This window comes from Arachis duranensis, chromosome 3 (genome assembly GCF_000817695.3).
Source record: "Arachis duranensis cultivar V14167 chromosome 3, aradu.V14167.gnm2.J7QH, whole genome shotgun sequence".
Classification (NCBI taxonomy): Eukaryota; Viridiplantae; Streptophyta; class Magnoliopsida; order Fabales; family Fabaceae; genus Arachis; species Arachis duranensis.
Genome location: NC_029774.3, coordinates 13,282,145 through 13,305,141, shown reverse-complemented (window position 1 = coordinate 13,305,141; position 22,997 = coordinate 13,282,145). Strand labels below are relative to the sequence as shown.

The following is a 22,997-nucleotide window of genomic DNA, read 5'->3' as shown; positions in this document are numbered from 1 at the left end:
AATGTATTGAACTTATTTCTATCTCATTTAGTAATACAAACTATACAAATAATACATCAGTATATATTTGTGGACATGGTTTGACGATGACACAAATGACCTTGTGGTGGAGGGAATTTTGGGATTACTATATAATATACTCCATTTATGTCAAATTCTTAATTTATTTAAAAATTTGATATATTCATAATTCAATATATTTAAATATAATTACTAAAATTTATTAATTTTTTCAATGGAAAGAAAAATGTTAAATGGAGGGAGTAATAATGTTCTTACATAAATCAAAGGTAATGAAAATTCAACTTCTTTCGATCTCTTTAACTGCATTTGGTTAGTAGAGAAAGACATAAAATACAAAAACCACGGTCTATTATTATACTTTTAAGTTGCAATTTGCAAAGACAATCTTTTAATTTAAAAATATAATTATCTGCACCTTTAAAAGTAACGACTTATGCCATTCTATTATCATCATTATTATTATTAAAAAAAAGTTTTCCTAATACCAAGTGTCATGCCAAAACTTTAAAATTTACAATGGCCTTTGTAGTGTATTTATTGAAAATATTATGAAAAATTAATATTGTTGTGTATTATTTATGTCTTTTTTTTGTTTATTTTGTTTCTCTGTGCCTATGTATGTCATATTAGTGGAGAACACTAGCCAAGTCCTACACCTCTCTAATTACGTGCCTTGAGTATTGTCGTGGTCTCAATTTGCTCAAAAAGTTTCAAGTAAAGTCATCATATGTGAATGCGAACGTGAATGTGAATGTTGATGGATTCCCTAGTTCCCTTCCAATTTCTAAGGTTATTGATTAACGTAGTCATCAATGCAACATTGGTTACTAATCGTCTAAAATTCAACAGTTATTTATTTGTTTTTTTTAATTTCAACGAATTAATACTTAAAATGACCCTAAAATTTGATTTTCGATTCAATTTAGTCCTCAAATTTTCAATTGATTCTAATTGTACTCTAAAATTTTGATCTGTGCCCCAATTTGGCCCTTTCGTCATTTTCCGTCACTAAAAAGCTGACTTAACAATTTTAATTGACACTTGACACTGTCTAAATGACGTCGTTTAACTCTTGGCGCTGAAAATATTGAGAAACAACGTTGTGTTACATGAGGAGGGGGTTAAACCAAAACCCAAACGTTAACCACTTCAAAAGTGAAACCCAATTGACCCTTCTTCTTCCTCCTCCTCCTCTCGTATACGTCCAGTCAAGGAAGAACCATTGTTGTCGTTGTAACTGAAGTTTGAAGCTTTTCTCACTTGTTTTGGCCCCACAGTAAAGACAAAGTACCTGGGAATTGGTGCATGAAAATTACACTCACACTATGTAATTCCACACAACTAACCAGCAAGTGCACTGGGTCGTCCAAGTAATACCTTACGTGAGTAAGGGTCGATCCCACGGAGATTGTTGGCCTGAAGCAAGCTATGGTTATCTTATTATTCTTAGTCAGGATACTAATAGGGTTCTTTAGTTTCAATTATAAAAAGTAAAAGAGCATGAGATTAGTAATTGTTACGTAGTAATGGAGAATGTGTTGAAATTTTGGAGATGCTTTGTCTTCTGAATCTCTGCTTTCATACTGTCATCTTCTTCACGCACGCAAGGTTCCTTCTATGGCAAGCTGTGTGTTGGTGGATCACCGTTGTCAATGGCTACCATCCGTCCTCTCAGTGAAAATGGTCCAGGTGCGCTGTCACTGCACGGCTAATCATCTGTCAGTTCTCACTCATGCTGGAATAGGATCCATTGATCCTTTTGCGTCTGTCATTACGCCCAATACTCGCGAGTTTGAAGCTCGTCATAGTCATCCAATCCCTGAATCCTACTCGAAATACCACAGACAAGGTTTAGACTTTCCGGATTCTCAAGGATGCTGCCAATGGATTCTAGCTTATACCACGAAGACTCTGATTAAGGAATCCAAGAGATACTCATTCAATCTAATGTAGAACGGAGGTGGTTGTCAGGCACACGTTCATAGGTTGAGAATGGTGATGAGTGTCACGGATCATCACCTTCTTCATATTGAAGTGCAAATGAATATCTTAGATAGAAACAAGCGTGTTTGAATAGAAAACAAAAATAATTGTATTAATTCATCGAGATGCTGCAGAGCTCCTCACCCCCAACAATGGAGTTTAGAGACTCATGCCGTCAAAGAGTACAAAGTTCAGATCTAAAATGTCATGAGATATAAAATAAGTCTCTAAAAGTTGTTTAAATACTAAACTAGTAACCTAGGTTTACAGAAAATGAGTAAACTAAGATAGATAGTGCAGAAATCCACTTCTGGGGCCCACTTGGTGTGTGCAGACTTAAGCTTCTCACGTGCCTGAGCTATTTCTGGAGTTGAACGTCAGGTTGTAACCTGTTTTTGGCGTTTAACTCCAACTTGCAACCTGTTTCTGGCGTTCAACGCCAGAATGCAACATGGAACTGGTGTTAAACGCCAGTCTACGTCGTTTATCTTCGAGCAAAGTATAAACTATTATATATTGCTGGAAAGTCCTGAATGTCTACTTTCCAACTCAATTGAGAGCGTGCCAATTGAACTTCTGTAGCTCCAAAAAATCCATTCTGAGTGCAGGGAAGTCAGAATCTAACAGCATCAGCAGTCCTTTTTCAGCCTGAATCAGATTTTTGCTCAGCTCCCTCAATTTCAGCCAGAAAATATCTGAAATCACAAAAAAACACACAAACTCATAGTAAAGTCCAGAAATATGAATTTTGCCTAAAAACTAATAAAAATATACTAAAAACTACCTGAAATTATCCCCAAAAAGCGTATAAAATATCCGCTCATCACAACACCAAACTTAAACTGTTGCTTGTCCCCAAGCAACTAGATAAATAAAATAGGATAAAAAGAAATTAAGAAGCAATAGTATCTCAGAGTTTCAAGTGAAGTTCAAATTCTAATTAGATGAGCGGGGCTAGTAGCTTTTTGCTCCCGAACAGTTTTGGCATCTCACTTTATCCTTTGAAATTCAGAATGATTGGCATCCATAGGAACTCAGAATTCAGATAGTATTTTTGATTCTCCTAGTTTAGTATGTTGATTCTTGAACACAGCTACTTTATGAGTCTTGGCCGTGGCCCTAAGCACTTTGTTTTCCAGCATTACCACCAGATACATAAATGCCACAAACACATAACTGGGTGAACCTTTTCAGATTGTGACTTAGCTTTGCTAAAGTCCCCAATTAGAGGTGTCAAGAGTTCTTAAGCACACTCTTTTGCTTTGGATCACGACTTTAACCACTCAGTCTCAAGCTTTTCACATGGACCTGCATGCCACAAGCACATGGTTAGGGACAGCTTGATTTAGTCGCTTAGGCCTGGATTTATTTCCTTGGGCCCTCCTATCCATTGATGCTCAAAGCCTTGGATCCTTTTTACCCTTGCCTTTTGGTTTAAAGGGCTATTGGCTTTTTCTACTGCTCCTTCTCTTCTCTCTTTTTTTTCACTACTTTTTCTTGCTTCAAGAATCAATTTCATGATTTTTCAGATCATCAATAACATTTCTCTTGTTCATCATTCTTTCAAGAGCCAACAATTTTAACATTCATAAAATTCAATATAAAAAATATGCACTGTTCAGACATTCATTCAGAAGACAAAAAGTATTGCCACCACATATAATTAATTAGAATTTTCCTTATTAAAAACTCGAAAAAAATATTGCCTCCTTATTCTAAAAATCTGCTACTTTATTTATGTTTGATGATGATGAGAAAAATAAATTATAGCTTAATTGGAGATAAAATCAAAATAGATATACTAATTACTACTACTCATATATAACTTCTAAGGTAAATTCCTAATAAGAACTACTATCACAGAGTTAAGGCTAAGATTAGGACTTAACAACCTTTATTTTGGGAGGTGGATGCTCCTTTAATCTGTGGGGTGCTTGGCCCTTCAAGAGAGAGCTTCTGACGTTTCAGTTGCTTCAGTTTACGCCCTTGCTCTTCTTGTTCCCTAAGCAGTTTGCAAAGCATGCTACTTTGATTTTTCTTTTCTTCCTTTAGTTGCTCCATAGCTTCTTGCAACTTGGTGATAGATGCTTCAAGACGCTCCCAGTATTCAATTTGAGGGATTTCTGGGAGGAACTTCTGTGCTTTCCTCTTGATGGGGTCATCCTGCACTTGTTGCCCTTCCATTGATTTTTTGGTGATTGGTCGCTCAACTAAGATATACTCAGTTACTGCCATCTTCACCCCAGCATCTTTACATAGCATAGAGATTAAGCTTGGATAAGCCAATTTGGCATCTTTGGAGTTCTTGTTTGCAATTGTGTAAAGTTCACAAGAAATCAGCTGATGAACTTCCACTTCTTTTCCCAACATAATGCAATGGATCATTACTGCTCTTTTGATGGTGACTTCAGAGCGGTTGCTAGTGGGCAGCATAGAACGCCCAATGAAGTCCAGCCAGCCTCTGACAACTGGTTTGAGATCTTCTCTCTTGAGTTGATTTGGGACACCCTTTGTGCTGGTTGTCCACTTGGTTCCAGGGAGACATATGTCCTCTAGAATTTCGTCCAAGCCCTTATTTATTCTCATCATTCTCCTATTAAAGGAGTCTGGGTAATCTTTCAGCTGAGGTAGCTTAAAGATCTCCCTGATTTTGTCAGGGTGGATGTGAACAATCTTCCCTCTGACCAAAGTCCGATAGTCATAGAAGGTGGTTCCAGCTATTCTCTGCCTGTTTGTTTGTCACAGATTAGAGTAGAATTCCTGAACCATGTTTCTTCCCACCTTTGTTTCAAGATTAGCTAGGATTTCCCAGCTCCTGTTTCAAATTTGCTCTTGGATCTTCGGATATTCGTCTTCTTTCAGATCGAATTTAACTTCCGGGATCACTGACCTTAGACCCATTATTTTGTAGTAATGGTCTGAATGTTCTTTGGTTAAGAACTTCCTTTGATTCCAAAGAGGTTTTGGAATATTCTCTTTCTTGCCTCTTGGAGTGGTTTGTTTTCCCTTAGGAGCCATGATCTTAGTGGGTATTGGTTTAGTGATCACGGATAAACACACCAAACTTAGAGGTTTGCTTGTCCTCAAGCAAAAGAAAAGAAAGGAGAGGGATAGAAGGAGAGAGAACTTCGAATTGTGGAGGAGAGGAGGGAGGCCGAACGTGGATTTAAAGGGAAAGGGGGTGGATTTTCGAAAATTTTGAAAAAGATAAGATAGAAGATATGATTTGTAAAACATAAGTATGATAGGAAAAAGATGTAATTTAAAATTGAAAAGTTATGAAAGATATTTGAAAAAGATAATTCTGAATTTTGAAAAGAAGATATGATAAGTTTAAAAAGATTTGAGAAGAATTTAAAAAGATTTGAAAAGAATTCAAAAAGATAATTGAGTTTTGAAAAAGGTTTGAAAAGATTTTGAAGAAAAATTAAGAAACATGTTTAGGATTAAAAATTTTTGGAATTGAAGTTGAAGGATGATAGTTTGTAACATGTTTATATAAGAAATCATGAATTGAAACATGAAAAACCGAAAAAATTTGAAGTGAAAATGAATTTATCTCCTCCCCACAATCCTGGCGTTAAATGCCCAAACGCTGCATGTTTTGGGCGTTTAACACCCATTTGTAGCTTCTCCTGGGCGTTTAACGCCCAGCTGTAGCATCTGGCTGGCGTTAAATGCCAGAAACTCCTTTATCACTGGGCGTTTTTCTGGACGCCCAAGATGCTCTAAATCTAGCGTTAAACGCCCAGAAGTTGCTTCTTTCTGGCGTTTAATGCCCAGATGTCTATCTCTACTGGCATTAAACGCCCAGTAGATGCTTCTTTTGGGCGTTTAACGCCCAAAACAGCTTTTACTGGCTTTTTCGCACCAGTGAGCTTCTTTTTGCTGTTTTATCCTCTGAATCTTATAACTCTGTGAACTCATGCAATTGCCATGTTACCTTGAAGATAATTAATATGAACCTGTAAAATTCAATTAATTAACAAATAAGCTTTGTTAATGGCTGGGTTGCCTCCCAGCAAGCACTTCTTTATTGTCTTTAGCTGGACTATTACTGAGCTTTAATCAAGTCTCAGTTTTGAGCATTCTTGCTCAAAATTACTTTCACGATAATGTTTGACTCTCTGTCCATTAACAATGAACTTTTTGTTAGAATCATTATCCTGAAGCTCTACGTATCCATATGGTGACACACCTGTAATCACATATGGTCCTCTCCACCGGGATTTTAATTTCCCGGGGAATAATCTGAGCCTAGAATTAAACAGCAGAACTTTCTGCCCTGGCTCAAAGACTCTGGATGACAGCTTCTTATCATGCCATCTTTTTGCTTTCTCTTTGTAAATTTTTTCATTTTCGAAAGCATTGACTCTGAATTCCTCTAGCTCATTTAACTGGAGCAATCATTTTTCTCCAGCTAATTTGGCATCAAGGTTTAGGAATCTGGTTGCCCAGTAGGCCGTATGTTCCAGTTCCACTGGCAAGTGACAGGCTTTTTCATACACAAGCTGGTATGGAGAGGTCCCTATAGGAGTCTTGAATGATGTTCTGTATGCCCACAGAGCGTCATCCAAGCTTCTAGCCCAATTCCTTCTACGGTTAATCACAGTCCGTTCCAAGATTCTTTTAAGTTCTCTATTAGAGACTTCAGCTTGTCCATTTGTCTGTGGATGATATGGAGTTGTCACCCTGTGGCTGACTCCATATCGAACCATAGCAGAGTAAAGCTGTTTATTGCAGAAATAAACGCCCCCATCACTGATTAGTACTTTAGGGACACCAAATCTGCTGAAGATATATTTTTGGAGGAATTTTAGCACTGTCTTAATATCATTAGTGGGTGTTGCAATAGCTTCCACCCATTTGGATACATAATCCACTGCCACCAGAATATAAGTGTTTGAGTACGATGGTGGGAAAGGTCCCATGAAGTCAATACCCCATACATTAAACAACTCAATCTCCAAGATCCCTTGTTGAGGCATGGTATAACTGTGAGGCAGATTGCCAGATCTTTGGCAACTGTCACAATTAAGTATAAACTCTCGGGAGTCTTTATGGAGAGTAGGCCAATAGAAGCCACATTGGAGGACTCTTATGGCTGTTTGTTCACTTCCAAAATGTCCTCCATATTGTGATCCATGGCAATGCCATAGGATCTTCTGTGCTTCTTCTTTAGGCACACATCTACGGATTACTCCGTCCGCACATCTCTTGAAGAGATATGGTTCATCCCAAAGATAGTACTTTGCATCTGTGATCAATTTCTTTTATTACTGCCTATTATACTCTTTGGGTATGAATTTCACAGCCTTGTAGTTTGCAATGTCTGCAAAATATGGTACTTCATGGATGGCAAAGAGTTGCTCATCCGGAAAGTTTTCAGAGATCTCAGTAAGAGGGAGGGACGCCCCTTCTACTGGTTCTATTCGGGACAGGTGATCTGCTACTTGGTTCTCTGTCCCTTTTCTGTCTCTTATTTCTATATCAAACTCTTGCAGAAGCAACACCCATCTTATGAGTCTGGGTTTTGAATCATGCTTTATGAGTAGATATTTAAGAGCAGTATGGTCAGTGTACACAATCACTTTTGATCCTACTAAATAAGATCTGAACTTGTCAATGGCGTAAACCACTGCAAGTAACTCTTTTTCTGTGGTTGTGTAGTTCTTCTGTGCGTCATTTAAAACACGACTGGCATAATAAATGACGTGCAGAAGCTTGTCATGCCTTTCTCCCAACACTGCACCAATGGCATGGTCACTGGCATCACACATTAGTTCAAATGGTAATGTCTAGTCTGGTGCAGAGATGACTGGTGCTGTGACTAGCTTAGCTTTCAGAGTCTCAAACGCCTGCAGACACTCCTTATCAAAGATAAATGATGTGTCAGCAGCTAGCAGATTACTCAGAGGTTTTGCGATTTTTTAAAAATCTTTTATAAACCTCCTATAGAATCCTGCATGTCCCAGAAAGCTTCTAATTGCCTTAACATTGGCAGGTGGTGGTAATTTTTCAATTATCTTTACATTAGCTTGATCCACCTCTATTCCCTTGTTCAAAATTTTGTGCCCAAGGACAATTCCTTCAGTCACCATAAAGTGATATTTCTCCCAGTTTAAAACCAGGTTAGTCTCTTGGCACCTCTTTAGAACAAGTGCTAGATGGTCAAGACAGGAGTTGAATGAGTCTCAAAATACTGAAAAGTCATCCATGAAGATTTTCAGAAATTTTTCCACCATATCAGAGAAAATAGAGAGCATGCACCTTTGAAAGGTTGCAGGTGCATTGCACAGACCAAATGGCATTCTTCTGTATGCAAATACTCCGGATGGACATGTGAATGCTGTTTTCTATTGATCCCGGGGATCTACTGTAATTTGATTATAACCTGAATATCTATCTAGGAAGCAGTAGTATTCATGATCTGCTAGTCTTTCTAGCATCTGGTCTATGAATGGTAAAGGAAAATGATCCTTTCTGGTAGCTGTATTGAGCCTTCTGTAATCAATATACATACGCCACCCTGTAACTGTTCTTGTAGGAACCAGTTCATTTTTTTCATTATGAACCACTGTCATGCCACCCTTCTTAGGGACGACTTGGACAGAGCTTACCCAGGGACTATCAGAAATAGGATAAATAATCCCAGCTTATAGTAATTTAGTGACCTTCTTCTGCACCGCCTCCTTCATGGCTGGATTCAGCCACCTCTGTGGTTGAACCACTGGCTTAGCGTCATCCTCCAATAGGATCTTGTGCATGCATCTGGCTGGGCTAATGCCCTTAAGATCACTGATGGACCACCCAAGAGCTGTCTTATGTGTCCTTAGCACTTGAATTAGTGCTTCCTCTTCCTATGGCTCTAAGGTAGAACTTATGATTACAGGAAAGGTATCACCTTCTCCCAGAAATACATATTTCAGGGATGGTGGTAATGGTTTGAGCTCGGGTTTGGGAGGTTTCTCCTCTTCCTGAGGAATTTTCAGAGGTTTTATTATTCTCGCTGGTTCCTCCAGATCAGGCTGAGCATCTTTAAAGATATCCTCTAGCTTTGATTCGAGACTCTCAGTCATATTGACCTCTTTTACCAGAGAGTCAATAATATCAATGCTCATGCAGTCGTTTGGGGTGTCTGGATGCTGCATAGCTTTGACAACATTCAACTTAAACTCGTCCTCATTGACTCTCAGAGTTACTTCCCCTTTTTGGACATCAATGAGGGTTCGGCCAGTTGCTAGGAAAGGTCTTCCTAGAATGAGAGTTGCACTCTTGTGCTCCTCCATTTCCAGCACCACAAAGTCAGTAGGAAAGGCAAATGGCCCAGCCTTGACAATCATGTCTTCAATCACGCCTGATGGGTATTTAATGGAGCCATCAGCAAGTTGGAAACATATCTGGGTTGGTTTGACTTCTTCAGTCAAACCAAGCTTTCTGATAGTAGATGCAGGTATTAGGTTGATACTTGCCCCAAGATCACATAGAGCTTGCTTGGTACAAGTACCCTCTAATGTGCATGGTATCATAAAGCTTCTGGGATCTTTAAGCTTTTCTGGTAAGCTTTTCAGAATGACTGCACTGCATTCTGCAGTGAGGTAAACTTTTTCAGTTTCTCTCCAATCCTTCTTATGACTTAAGATCTCTTTCATGAACTTAGCATAAGAGGGTATTTGCTCAAGTGCCTCTGCAAACGGAATCTTTATTTCAAGAGTCCTGAGATAGTCTGCAAAGCTGGCAAATTGCTTATCATGTTCTGCTTGGCGGAGTTTCTGAGGATAAGGCATTTTGGCTTTGTATTCCTCAACCTTAGTTGCTGCAGGTTTACTGTCTATAGACATGGGTTGAGAAGCCTTTTTAGAGGGGTTGCTATCAGCACTTGTATGTGTCTGATCCCCCACTAGCGTTTGAATGCCAGGGGTGGAAGCTGGAGTGGCGTTAGATGCCAACTCCTTACTTGTTTCTGGCATTTGAACGCCAGAACTGAGCTTCCTTTGGGCGTTCAACACCAACCCCTTACTTGTTTCTGGCATCTAAACGCCAGAACTGAGCTTCCTTTGGGCGTTCAACGCCAGCTCTCCACCCTCTTCTGGCGTTTGAGCGCCAGAATTATTCCTCTCTAGGCTCTTACTGTCCTCAGAGGAATTTTGGGTAGCAGTTTGTTCATTTCTTGGCTTCTTGCTGCCTTGAAGTGAGGTATTTAATGTCTTCCCACTTCTTAATTGAACTGCTTGGCATTCTTCTGTTATTTGTTTTGATAACTGCTGTTCAGTTTGCTTCAACTGCACTTCCATATTCATATTAGCCAGTCTTGTGTCTTGCAATATCTCCTTGAATTCAGCTAGCTGTTTTGTTAGAAAATCTAATTGCTGATTGAATTCAGTAACTTATTCTGCAGGACTGAGTTCAGCAGTTATTGTTTTAGCCTCTTCTTTCATGGAAGGTTCACTACTTAGATACAGATGCTGATTTCTGACAACTGTATCAATGAGCTCTTAAGCTTCTTCAATTGTCTTTCTCATATGTATATATCCACCAGCTGAGTGGTCCAAAGACATATGAGCTTTCTCTGTAAGCCCATAATAGAAGATGTCTAACTGCACCCATTCTGAAAATATTTCAAAGGGGCATTTTCTTAGCATCTCTCTGTATCTCTTCCAGGCATCATAAATAGATTCATTATCTCCTTGTTTAAAGCCTTGGATGTTCAGTCTTAGCTGTGTCATCCATTTTGGAGGGAAGTATTGATTCAGGAATTTTTTTGACAACTGTTTCCATGTCCTTATGCTAGCCTTAGGTTGGTTATTTAACCACCTCTTAGCTTGGTCTTTTACAGCAAATAGAAACAGTAATAATCTATAGACATCCTGATCTACTTCCTTATCATGTACTATGTTAGTAATTTGTAAAAATTGTGCCAGAAACTCTGTAGGTTCTTCTTGTGGAAGACCGAAATACTGGCAACTTTGCTGCACCATGATAATAAGCTGAGGATTCAACTCAAAACTACTGACTCCGATGGAGGGTATACAGATACTACTCCCATATGAAGCAGTAATGGGGTTAGCATATGACCCCAGAGTCCTTCTGGACTGTTCATTTCCACTTAGGTCCATGATGGAGAAAGGGAGATGATGTGGATTTATTTTATTTATTTTATTATATAAGAAAAATAATTTTCGAAATAATAAAATAAAATAAAATAAAATAAAAACTAAAATAAAAAAATAAAAAATAAAAAATAAAAATTTGAAAATATTTTATGAAGATTTTCGAAAAAGTGAGGAGAGAGAAAGTGGTTAGGATATTTTTGAAAAAGATGTGATTTTTTTTAAAACTCTTAAAAGGATAAGATTTTGAAAAATTTTGAAATTGAAATCTGAATTTTTATGAGAAATTTCGAAATAATTGCTTAAAAATAGTTAGAAAATATATTTTTTGATTTTTGAATTTTATGATGAAAGAGAAAAACACACAAAAGACACAAGACTTAAAATTTTTGAATCCAATGCTCTTTGTTTTCGAAAGTTTTGGAGGGAAAACACCAAGGTACACCAAACTTAAAAATTTTAAGATCAAAACACAAAGAAGACTCAAGAACACCTTGAAGACTCACAAGAACACCAAGAACAAAAGAAAGAACACCAAACTTAAAATTTTTAGAAAACCAAATTAAAATTTTCAAAAATTAAAGAAAAATTAACAAGAGAACACCAAACTTAAAGTTTGGCACAAGATTTAATCAAAGAAAAATTATTTTTGAAAAAGATTTTAAAAAGGAAAACTCAAAGGGACAACTATTCCCAAGAAAATAGACACATTTAACAAATGCAAGGATTGAACAGATAAAAACTATTTATTTTTTTATGACAAAAACACAAAGGACACCAAACTTAAAACATGAAACTAGACTCAATGAAAGACTAACAATTAATAAAAAAATAATATTTTTGAAAATTTTTTTTAAAAGGAATAATAAAAGGTGCAATTCTAGTGACTCTAAACCAAAAAGACAAATTTTTCCTAATCTAAGTAACAAGATAAACCGTCAGTTGTTCAAACTCGAACAAACCCCGGCAACGGCGCCAAAAACTTGGTGCACGAAAATTACACTCACACTATGTAATTCCGTACAACTAACCAGCAAGTGCACTAGGTCGTCCAAGTAATACCTTACGTGAGTAAGGGTCGATCCCACGGAGATTGTTGGTTTGAAGCAAGCTATGGTTATCTTATTATTCTTAGTCAGGATACCAATAGGGTTCTTTAGTTTCAATTGTAAAGAGTAAAAGAGCATGAAATTAGTAATTGTTACGCAGTAATGGAGAATGTGTTGAAGTTTTGGAGATGCTTTGTCTTCTGAATCTCTGCTTTCCTACTGTCATCTTCTTTACGCACGCAAGGTTCCTTCTATGGCAAGCTGTGTGTTGGTGGATCACCGTTGTCAATGGCTACAATCCGTCCTCTTAGTGAAAATGGTCCAGGTGCGCTGTCACTGCACGACTAATCATCTGTCGGTTCTCACTCATGCTGGAATAGGATCCATTGATCCTTTTGCGTCTGTCACTACGCCCAACACTCGCGAGTTTGAAGATCGTCACAGTCATCCAATCCCTGAATCCTACTCGAAATACCACAGACAAGTTTTAGACTTTCTGGATTCTCAAGGATGCTGCCAATGGATTCTAGCTTATACCACAAAGACTCTGATTAAGGAATCCAAGAGATACTCATTCAATCTAATGTAGAACGGAGGTGGTTGTCAGGCACGCGTTCATAGGTTGAGAATGGTGATGAGTGTCACGGATCATAACCTTCTTCATATTGAAGTGCAAATGAATATCTTAGATAGAAACAAGCGTGTTTGAATAGAAAACAGAAATAATTGCATTAATTCATCGAGACGCTGCAGAGCTCCTCACCCCCAACAATGGAGTTTAGAAACTCATGCCGTCAAAGAGTACAAAGTTCAGATCTAAAATGTCATGAGATACAAAATAAGTCTCTAAAAGTTGTTTAAATACTAAACTAGTAACCTAGGTTTACAGAAAATGAGTAAACTAAGATAGATAGTGCAGAAATCCACTTCTGGGGCCCACTTGGTATGTGCTGGGGCTGAGACTTAAGATTCTCACGTGCCTGGGCTATTTTTGGAGTTGAACGTCAGATTGTAACCTATTTCTGGCGTTTAACTCCAACTTGCAACATGTTTCTGACGTTCAACGCTAGAATGCAACATGGAACTGGCGTTAAATGCCAGTCTACGTCATTTATCTTCGAGCAAAGTATAAACTATTATATATTGATGGAAAGCCCTGGATGTCTACTTTCCAACCCAATTGAGAGCGTGCCAATTGGACTCCTATAGCTCCAAAAAATCCATTCCGAGCGCAGGGAGGTCAGAATTTAACAGCATCAGCAGTCCTTTTTCAGCCTGAATCAGATTTTTGCTCAGCTTCTTCAATTTCAGCCAGAAAATACCTGAAATCATAGAAAAACACACAAACTCATAGTAAAGTCTAGAAATATAAATTTTGCCTAAAAACTAATAAAAATATACTAAAACCTAACTAAAACATACTAAAACAACTTGAAATTACCCCCAAAAAGCGTATAAAATATCCGCTCATCAGGAATCACCATTTCTTCAAAAACAAGTTAGTAACAAAATTGTTATTCTCAACATACAATGCTATATTTTTTGCAAAATGTTGGTTGAGGTTTGTTTTTCTTTTTTTTCGCTCTACTTCATTGGTGAATCTTCGGGGGACATTGGTTGATTTTAGTTGTTGGTAATGGTAGGATTCTTGTATGCTAAGGTTTCATTTTTTTGTATGTATCGGGACATTGGTTAATGTTTAGACAGTGTTAGGTGTTAATTAAAATTGTCAGGTCAGTTTTTCGGTGATGTAAAATGATAGAAGGACCAAATTGAGGTATGAGTTAAAATTTCAAAGTACAATTAATATCAATTAAAAGTTTAAATGCTAAATTAAGTCGGAGATCAAATTTTAGGAATTATTTTAAACATTAACTCAATCTCGCTCAACTGATAATATAATTTAGATAAAATGTTCCTCAAAATAAATACAGAATAAATTTATTAATTAAAAAAAAATTATTTTAAAATTTATATTTAATAAAACAAAATATTTAAAAACATCTATTAGGATTAGTACTTTTTTTGTTCCTAAAGTCTGAGGTGAAAATCAAATTCGTCTCTGACCTTTTTTGTTATTAAAATCATGCTCAACCTTTATAAACACTTTAACACCCCTCCCCATCAACAAAAATTTTCAGACACATTTACCCTTGGAGTCTTTAACGCTTCGTTTTCATTCCCCGAAAGGAATTCACTGTCTCATTTACATTACACACTTGCAAGCTAATGTTTCATGTTCAATGATACCCTAGCAGTGGTTTGTCGTCACCTGAGGAGTATCGGAACTGCATTTAGACGGCGTTAGCAATGGTGAGGAAGGAGGTCAGTCCACCGTTGTCATCGCTATTCAGGTATGTATGTAGCATTTGTTACGGATTTGGTCGAGGTTGAACGTAATAATGTTTGAATAGATTCTTTTAGTTTCCTAAAACTGCGAGGATTTGATTTAATTTTTTTTCTCTTTAAGAAATGGGAAGCTTTACTTTGACTGTCTACTATGGGGGTCGATTCGGATATGATAATGGGATGTTGTAGTATATAGGGGGACAAAAGACACTCATTGAAAATATTGAGAGTGACTGTTGGTCTGTATTTGAGGCATATGCAAAGCTATGTCAGTTTGAGTACACAAAGGAGAACATTTCAGCTCTGTGGTATAAGGATCCAACAGGAGAATGGTTAGAGAAGACTCTAAAATTATTTGCTACAGATAAAGATGCACTTGAGATGTGTAGAATAGCAAAGTTGAGGGGTCATGTTGAGGTGTTTGTGGTGCATGTGGTTGAGGATGCAGAAGGATTTTCTGAAGTTGGGTTTATTGATGTTGGAGGCCAAACAAAGGAAAATCTCAGTAATCAGTTGGTGGTTTATGAAGGTGAACAAGGTCAACAGGTGAAAAATGATGATGTGCAACAAGTTAATGAAGGAGATAACTTAGAAACAGATGTGGCTACTGAAAATGAACGGGATGAGACAAATAGCGATGATGACAGCGATGATGAGGAGTTTATTCCGTCTGATCTTGAGGTTGATAGTACAGATGACATTCATTTTACAGATAGTGAAGAGGAATATGATGATGAGCGTGGGTTTGAAGAATTGACAAGTGCCAAGGATAGTGAGAGGGTTGATAAAGGCAAAGGAGTTATGAATGGTGATTTTAGTGATGAGGAAGGCTTCAATAGCGACGAAGCAGATTTTGAGTATAAAGTTGGTGGTGATTCAGATGATGAGGATGGACAGGGGGAAGTTAACTATAAGGCGAGGAGCTATCCAATTCATAAGGATGTTAAAGACATAACCAGTTACAAGTGGGAGGTGGGAACAATTTTTGCTTCAAGAGAGGAATTTAAAGACACTGTGACGGCCTATGCAGTATAAAAAAGAAGGGGACTCAGGTATGCCAAGCTTGACTTGGTTAGAGTGAGGGCTGTTTGTCAGCCTGGTTGTCCTTTTTGGTTATATGCTGCTAAGATGTGTGAGGAAGCAACTTGGCAGCTTCGGTCCATGAACCTTAAGCATACCTGTGGCCAGTCGCATATGGTTGGGATAATGCATACTTCATGGCTGAGTAGAGCTTTTAAGAACAAGGTGGAACATAATCCAAAGGTTAAGATAAAGGAATTGGGAAACAAGGCACAAATGAAGTGGAATCTGACAGTTACAACCTCAATGGCAGCTAGGTCAAGACAAGCTGTGTTGGATGAAATACAAGGAGAGTACAAGAAGCAGTACAAGAGGATTGCTGATTACTACTCCGAGTTGCTACGTGCTAATCCAGGATCATCAGTGACGCTCAAGGTACAAAGATCCCCTGATTTTGAGATTGAGCAGCAACACTCATCCTTGAACAACTTCTGCATATTTTAAAGAGTTTATGTATGCCTAGAGGCTTGCAAAAAAAAGTTTTGTATATTGTAGGAAGTTCATTGGGCTAGATGGATGCTTTCTCAAGACACCTTAAGAGGGCAGCTGTTGACTGCTATAGATTGGGACCCTAATGATCGGATGCTCCCTATCGCCTATGCCGTTTTTGAGTCAGAGACGAAAGATACCTGGATTTAGTTTCTGAAGCTGCTAATTGATGATTTTGGGTTTGAGACAATTGGCAGAGTAACCTTCATGTCTGATCAGCAGAAGGTAAATAATAATTGTGTTAAATTGAATTCTTTGACTCAATTAATTCTAACTAATAACATACTTATGCATGAACAATTTTACCTCCTTTGTTAGGGTTTACTGCTCGCTTTTGATGAAGTAATCCCAGGTGTAGATCACAGGTTTTGCATACGCCATCTCTACAGCAACTTTAGAAAAAAGTTTTCGGGACTGCACTTGAAGCAATTGATGTGGAGGTGTACAAAGGCTACACACTGGAAGGATTGGGAGAGAGACATGGCAATGGTTCGAACGGTCAATATGGATGCTCACAGGCATCTCAGTTCTATTCCTCCTAGATTTTGGAGCAGGTCCAGGTTTAACTTCCATTCCAAATGCGATACTCTTGTAAACAATATGTGTGAAAGCTTTAATTGTGCAATATTAGAGTCTAGGGAAAAGTCCATTATTACTATGCTAGAATAAATTAGGGTGTACTTGATGAGTAGATGGGCTGTTAATAGAAAAAGAATTCAAAAGTTCAATAGAATAATTTTACCTCGAATTAGGAAGAAGATAGAGAGAAGAGGTAGGTTAGCCGGTGAGTGGAGGCCTTGTTGGTCTGCTGTCCAGACATATGAGGTTGTAAATAGGTTGAGCAAATATACTGTTGATTTGTCTCTTCGTGAGCGTTTTTATAAGAAATGGCAGCTAAGTGGAATTCCATGCACACATACCATCAGCTGCATCAACTTCAAAGGTCTTGATATGCATTCATATGTGGATGACTACTACAAGAGAGATGCCTATGTCAAGTGCTATGATTCGATAATCAACCCTCTCAATGGCTCAGATCTGTGGGAGCACACTAATTTTGATGATGTCATGTCACCACCCTATCGGAAGCCTAGCCACAGACCAGTAAAGAAGAGGAAGAGAGGACCTGATGAATCAGAGGCTAGAATCCAAACTCACCTGTCTAGGAGGGGGCAGATCCAGTGGTGTTCAAACTGTGGTGCATCAGGTCACAAGAGAGGAAGATGCAGCAACCCACCCCTCCCTGTAAGTTCATTTTGCCATATGTATGTTAGGATTTTATTACAATATTTTTGCTACATGTAATTTGCCTCATTCTTGCTGTATTGCAGGCCCAACCACCTAAACAATCTGCTGTGAAGAAAACTAATGGAGGAAGGAAGAGATCAATTTCAAAACCTGCTGTGCAATCTGCTATCAGAGGGAGGAAGAGGTCCAATCCGCAAGGAAAATCATCATCACAACCCCAACCAGCCACTAACGCAACACCCATAACCAGGTCCAAGTTATCCTAACCCATTTCCAAGCCCACAACACATACATCTAGGCCCAACACAACATCAGCAGCTATTCCTCAGCAAAGGCCCAAGATGAAGCCCATCAGAAGCTCAACACAACCACCACTAGCTGCCAAGAAGAAGGGTACATCCAGCTCAAGCCAACCAGTTATGAACAAAGTCTCCTTCAGTCACAATATTGCACTACATATTTCTCCAAGAAAGTTGAGGCTGATGACAAAATTGCCTCCAAGAACTTGAAAAAAACTTTAAGAATTTTTAGATTCTAATTAAGTTGTTAGCTTCTTAATGTAGAGTTAAGTTGATTATACTATATGTTTGTGAGATTTCATTTTGGTTGCAACTTATTACATACTGTTTATGTTTAATGTTGTGTAAAAGTAAAGAAAGTTACTCTTGGTTTGTTCTAGGTTCAACTGTCATCTAAGAAAACAATAGGACATATGCTTGTTAATGAATCAGGTCACATAGTTGTGTTTTAATGTATCTGCTTCTGGTTTCATTTTGATGTTGAGCAAGTATTGCATACTGCATATTATGCATTATTAAACCAGGTCATAGTTTACCATTTATGTTGACACAATTCTTCAGTCATAATTTCAGGCAACCAGATCCAGTTTCATTACCAATTTTTTGTGAAATTACAGACACACACCATCACTTACATACACATAGACTAACCTACAAAAACTAATTTCATTAACACAAATTCTATCCAACCACAGCAGCAGATTTTAATTACATAAAGTAGATTTCAAAGCCTAAGTACATCCTAACTGAAAATTGCCCTATTTTCTACCCTACTTTCATCAACCTATTTTCAGAGGCAGCAAATAAGGTAAATCCTGCTTGTGATTCAACGAAACCTGCAGCCAGAAAAATAAACAACCAACCCACCCAACCATGCCCAACATTGCAGCAACCTTCAACTTCCACTTAGATGCCTTCACGTTTGTTTTCAGGGCTACAACTTTCCTCTTCAACCTTGCAACCTGCGGATCTTCGGTTTCAGCTTCTGGGTCTTCCCAACGAAAAAACTGACACTCTTCTTTAACCTATAGGATCCCACCATAGTCAGTGCCTAGAAACAAAATGTTAACATCAGCTGAAAGCAAAAATACATAAACGCACCTCATAGTAGACGCAGCCCCAAAATCGTCGACCTGGATTGTCTTTCGTTCCCAAAATTTGCACCACCGGTCTCTCACCATACCCACAAAGAAGCCCCTTCTTCTGCGTAGATCCCCTGCTCTGAGACGACCTTGAGCTCTCCGAGGCCATGACTGCACTGGAAGCCTAGCACACGCTTTATGATTTTGGTTTGGGGTGAGCTTTTTAATTAAACCCCAATTAATAACAACTTTAGGAGTAAATGTGTCCAAAAAATTTTGTTGATAGAGGGAAAGATAATTTTAAAGTGTTTGTAAAGATCGAAGATAATTTTAATAACAAAAAAAGGTCAAAGATAAATTTAGTTTTTACCCCAAAACTTAGAAACGAAAAAAATACTTATCCTTATCTCTTAATAATAATCTTAACCTATATTCCAATATATATCATTCGAATCCTATAATTATACTTGCAAATTGACCACAAGTGTATTTGGAGCTTACGTTGATTGATTCCATTTCTTTGTCAACATCCATCCGTTTCAGGAATACTGTCAATCAAAAAATAAAATTAAAATTGTATAATTAAATACAGCTTATTAAATTAGAAGTTCATGTAATAATAAGCTAAGTATTATGGATTATGAATTAGCAGTATAAGCACTTGCGATTGAGAAGGATCAACCACAATCATGCCTATATAGAATATAAAATATACTTAAAAGAAACATGTATCGGATGGTGAAAAAATAATAATAGTATTACACGAAAAGAATAATTATTGATAAATGAACTACTTCACATTTTTTAACAATATCAATGGTCAAACATACTTTCATCTCATTCCATGCACTTTTTTCACGCTTTTGTATAGTATTGCAACCTTTCTATAAGTAGAAGCTAATTAATAACAGTATTGGAAAAATAATTAATTTTTTATTATGGCCAGTAGTATAGTAAAGATGCTTCGAGAATCGGACATCATATCATTACAACAGTGCAAGGGAATGAAGTTGAATACCTTGTTGACCAGATCAGAGTTCTCTTGAATTGAAGCTCTAGAAGATTCAAAATGTGAATTATGGTTGGATTGAGTCTGAAATTTTCATATAAGATGGTGGCGGTTGACCAAAACCCTGCCAAGTCCACTGCTTCTCACAACTTGTCTTGCTCTTTTATGGATCCATATGCACACATACACCTAACATTGTAGTTGTTGCATTTTCTATTTTACATTAAATGTTTGAACGCCTGCAATTGTAAAAAATGTTACCTGTTTTTGATTGTATGATTTTGTTGCCAAGAGATGGAAATCACTTAATCTATCAAAATAGGTTTAAAAAAGAGGGTAAGAAGAAAAAGACAAAGGAAATGGCAACAACAAAAGACAGAGAAACACATTGCTCTAAATGGTGGCCACCTTGGTTCCCTATGCTTCATTGTCCATAGACCATAGGAATCAACAACTAAAGCAAATAATAGAGAACAAATTTTGGGCACTTAGGAAAGGGATTAAAACCAAGGCAACCAACTGGGACCTGCCATTCCCCATTCAATTTCTTTTTCTTCTTCACCAAAGAGGTAAAAAAGTGTTCCATTTTTAAAGGGCTACCAACAAATGTTGTTTGGTCTATGGTTGAATAGGGCCAGAACATCATCTATCAAACTTTATGTCCAAATTGTTTCTAAAGGAAAAGTCTAGGGGCCAGCAATTTTATTGTATTTTGGCCAGCATATAACCAGCAGAAAAATGTAAGCCATTGGATGAAATTTCACACCAATCTCATACCATCAAATCATCATTGATGGCTAATTGATGGTTACCAATCACAAATGTTGCTGGTCTCCTAGCATTACTCGTTTCTAAATTCATTTGTAGAGTTGATCAACTACAAATTGATTATAACGTAGAGTGATTTGTGGAGGATAATTTTTTTTTTTAAATAAATATGAAAATAAGTTTTGAGAAAATTACTTCTCTTAGAATTTACTCTAAAGATAATAATTTTTTATTTTATCTAAATAAAACTATTAATATATAAAAACTATTACTAAAAATTCAAATGATCTAAATTGATCCACTGTAATTTCAGGATAATTTTTTTTTATTTTTGTATATACTTTTAAACGAAAGACAATAATAGATAAGAAATTTGAAAAGATAGTTACGGATTTTTTTATGATTTTTTTTTTGTTTATAGATATTTTTTGTTATTCTACTATTATCTCTTTTTATTTTTTCTAATTTGAACTTTTTTTATACAACATTGTTCATAGAAAGGTGCTCTCTTCTCCATGTCCTTTCAATTCTCTATTTCTGCGTTCTTTTTTTTTCCCTTTTTTTCTCAAGTACTCTTTTTTCTAGCAGAATTTCTTACTTGACTTGACAATTCTTGCAGATTTACTCAATAGAAGTTTAATTCACTCTTCTAGTTATATTATTTTGTTTATTATTTTATTTATTCTTAATTTTATTATTTTAGTACCATTTTTAACTTGTTGATTCATAGACCAATTCTTCTTGTAATCTCTTGTACTTTTACATACTCTTCTTTTTTGTTAAATTAGTTTATACGAGACAAAAAAATTTAGAATCATATGATTATTTAAGTCATGCATAATATTTTAATTTTGTTTATATATATCCAAATATAATATAGGACATTACATTAATGTTTTGTACATTATATTCAAACACAATATACAAAAAAAAATAATTTTTAGTGTTTTTATTCTATTATCTCTATTTTAGTGTGCTATTCTATTATGTCCATAGAAACAAACACAAATTAAGTGTGATGCACATTAAAAAAAAAAATTCATTCATAATAAATCTAACGGAATTTACATTTCTAACTACAACACTACCATGGCTACAAATGATATTATTATTGTTTACTCCAAATTCTACCACTCACATTGCTTTCCACCAACTCCTTCAGATCCAAACCACCATTACTACTAGAAGCTGTCTCTGACCCAAAATTACGAAAAACCCCTTCACCCCATGAGTCACACTCATTCCCTCTAATTGTGATCCAGTTCCCATCATCATTCCATGATGCCCAACATGATTCCTCTGAACACAAACCCAACATTCTAACCCTGTCAGGTGGCAAATCCCCAAGGCTTGTTGTTCTTGTTGTGTGAGAACCTTCTTCCACACAGCTCCAAAACCCATGCTCAAGAATACTTGTTGGCGATGTTGAATTTGATTCCACCTTGGAATTGAGAAAAGGATGATTAAGAAGTTGAGTAGCGGTACACCTCTCTTCTGGATTCCACCTTAGACACTTCCCCAAGAAATCCTTACCTTCTTCAGATAGAAACCATGGAATCTCAGGAACTTCACCGGAATATGCAATGTGATAAAGAACACAAAATGGGTCCAACAAATTAGGCCACGCTGCTTCACCTTTAGCCATTTCAATTATGGTGCACCCAAGTGACCAAATATCACTAGCACACCCTTGATCCTCTCCCCGCACCGCTTCCGGCGCCATCAACATCGGAGTGCCGCTGATTCGCGGATCCACGACACTCTTGGCGCATCCCAAGTCACCAATTTTGGCGCCTTCGGTGCCAATTAAGATGTTGGAACATTTTATGTCACAATGTACCAACCCTTTAGAGTGTATATACTCTAGCCCCTGCACAATTTGCCTTGTGTAGGTCTTAATTTTTGCCTCATCGAGCCGGCCGCCGTGCCGGTTAATTTCCGAGGAAAGGGTTCCGAATGGCATGTACTCCATGAAGAGATTGTAGTAGAGCTTGTTGTTCTCCATGGTTATGTCACTCCCTTTGAAATTAACCACATAAGGAGAGCATAGAGAAGATAAAATCCTCTGTTCTCTTTGTAAAGATTCTGAATTGCATAGCTCCGATGACTTCGCGGCGAATACACGGCAGCCCTCACGGCGGGTGGCTATAGATACGGTAGCTGAGGATCCATGGCCTATAGTGTGTCCTCTACTCCACTCCATATTTGGCAAGAAATTTGGAATGAAGAATATAAGAAAAGGACTAAGAATATTATGGTGAATAATGCAGAGTCCTATAGTTTGTTATTTATATATACATGTGTGTAATTCCGATGTGAGACTTTGGTTTTTGAAAAAGGTTCTCTTTATTGGTTGGCTACTTAATTTGGTTGGCGCTAACTCTCTATCCATTTCTCTCTCTCTCTTAAGAGTTGACAATTCCTCAACTCAAGTCTGGCTAGAAAACGTGTCCAAATTTGGATGGTTCAGGTTTTTCCGTCGGCAATAGTTTTGTGCTTGACACGTG

The 22,997-nt window shown here is 37.3% G+C and overlaps 2 protein-coding genes across 2 annotated transcripts; both read right to left on the bottom strand.

Moving 5' to 3' along the window:
• Positions 1 to 18,059: 18,059 nt before the first annotated feature.
• Positions 18,060 to 18,882, bottom strand: LOC107477764 (uncharacterized). The gene is made up of 3 exons (XM_016097835.1): positions 18,733 to 18,882; positions 18,499 to 18,656; positions 18,060 to 18,129 (listed from the first exon to the last, which is right to left on the bottom strand). The coding sequence occupies exons 1-3, from the start codon at positions 18,880 to 18,882 to the stop codon at positions 18,060 to 18,062; spliced, it is 378 nt and encodes a 125-aa protein (XP_015953321.1).
• A 2,651-nt stretch (positions 18,883 to 21,533) lies between these two features.
• LOC107477792 (mitogen-activated protein kinase kinase kinase 18) lies at positions 21,534 to 22,774 on the bottom strand. Its single transcript, XM_016097858.3, has one exon. The coding sequence runs from the start codon at positions 22,691 to 22,693 to the stop codon at positions 21,599 to 21,601; it is 1,095 nt and encodes a 364-aa protein (XP_015953344.1). The 5' UTR covers positions 22,694 to 22,774; the 3' UTR covers positions 21,534 to 21,598.
• Positions 22,775 to 22,997: the final 223 nt, after the last annotated feature.

Excerpts from the sequence above, each read along its gene's own strand:
- LOC107477792 (XM_016097858.3), bottom strand. The coding sequence starts at position 22,693 with ATGGAGTGGAGTAGAGGACACACTATAGGCCATGGATCCTCAGCTACC.
- LOC107477764 (XM_016097835.1), bottom strand. The coding sequence starts at position 18,882 with ATGGCCTCGGAGAGCTCAAGGTCGTCTCAGAGCAGGGGATCTACGCAG. Across the intron at positions 18,657-18,732 it reads GGGGCTGCGTCTACTATGAG|GTTAAAGAAGAGTGTCAGTT; the intron begins GTGCGTTTATGT and ends GGGATCCTATAG. Across the intron at positions 18,130-18,498 it reads GCAATGTTGGGCATGGTTGG|TATGCAATACTTGCTCAACA; the intron begins GTGGGTTGGTTG and ends CATAATATGCAG.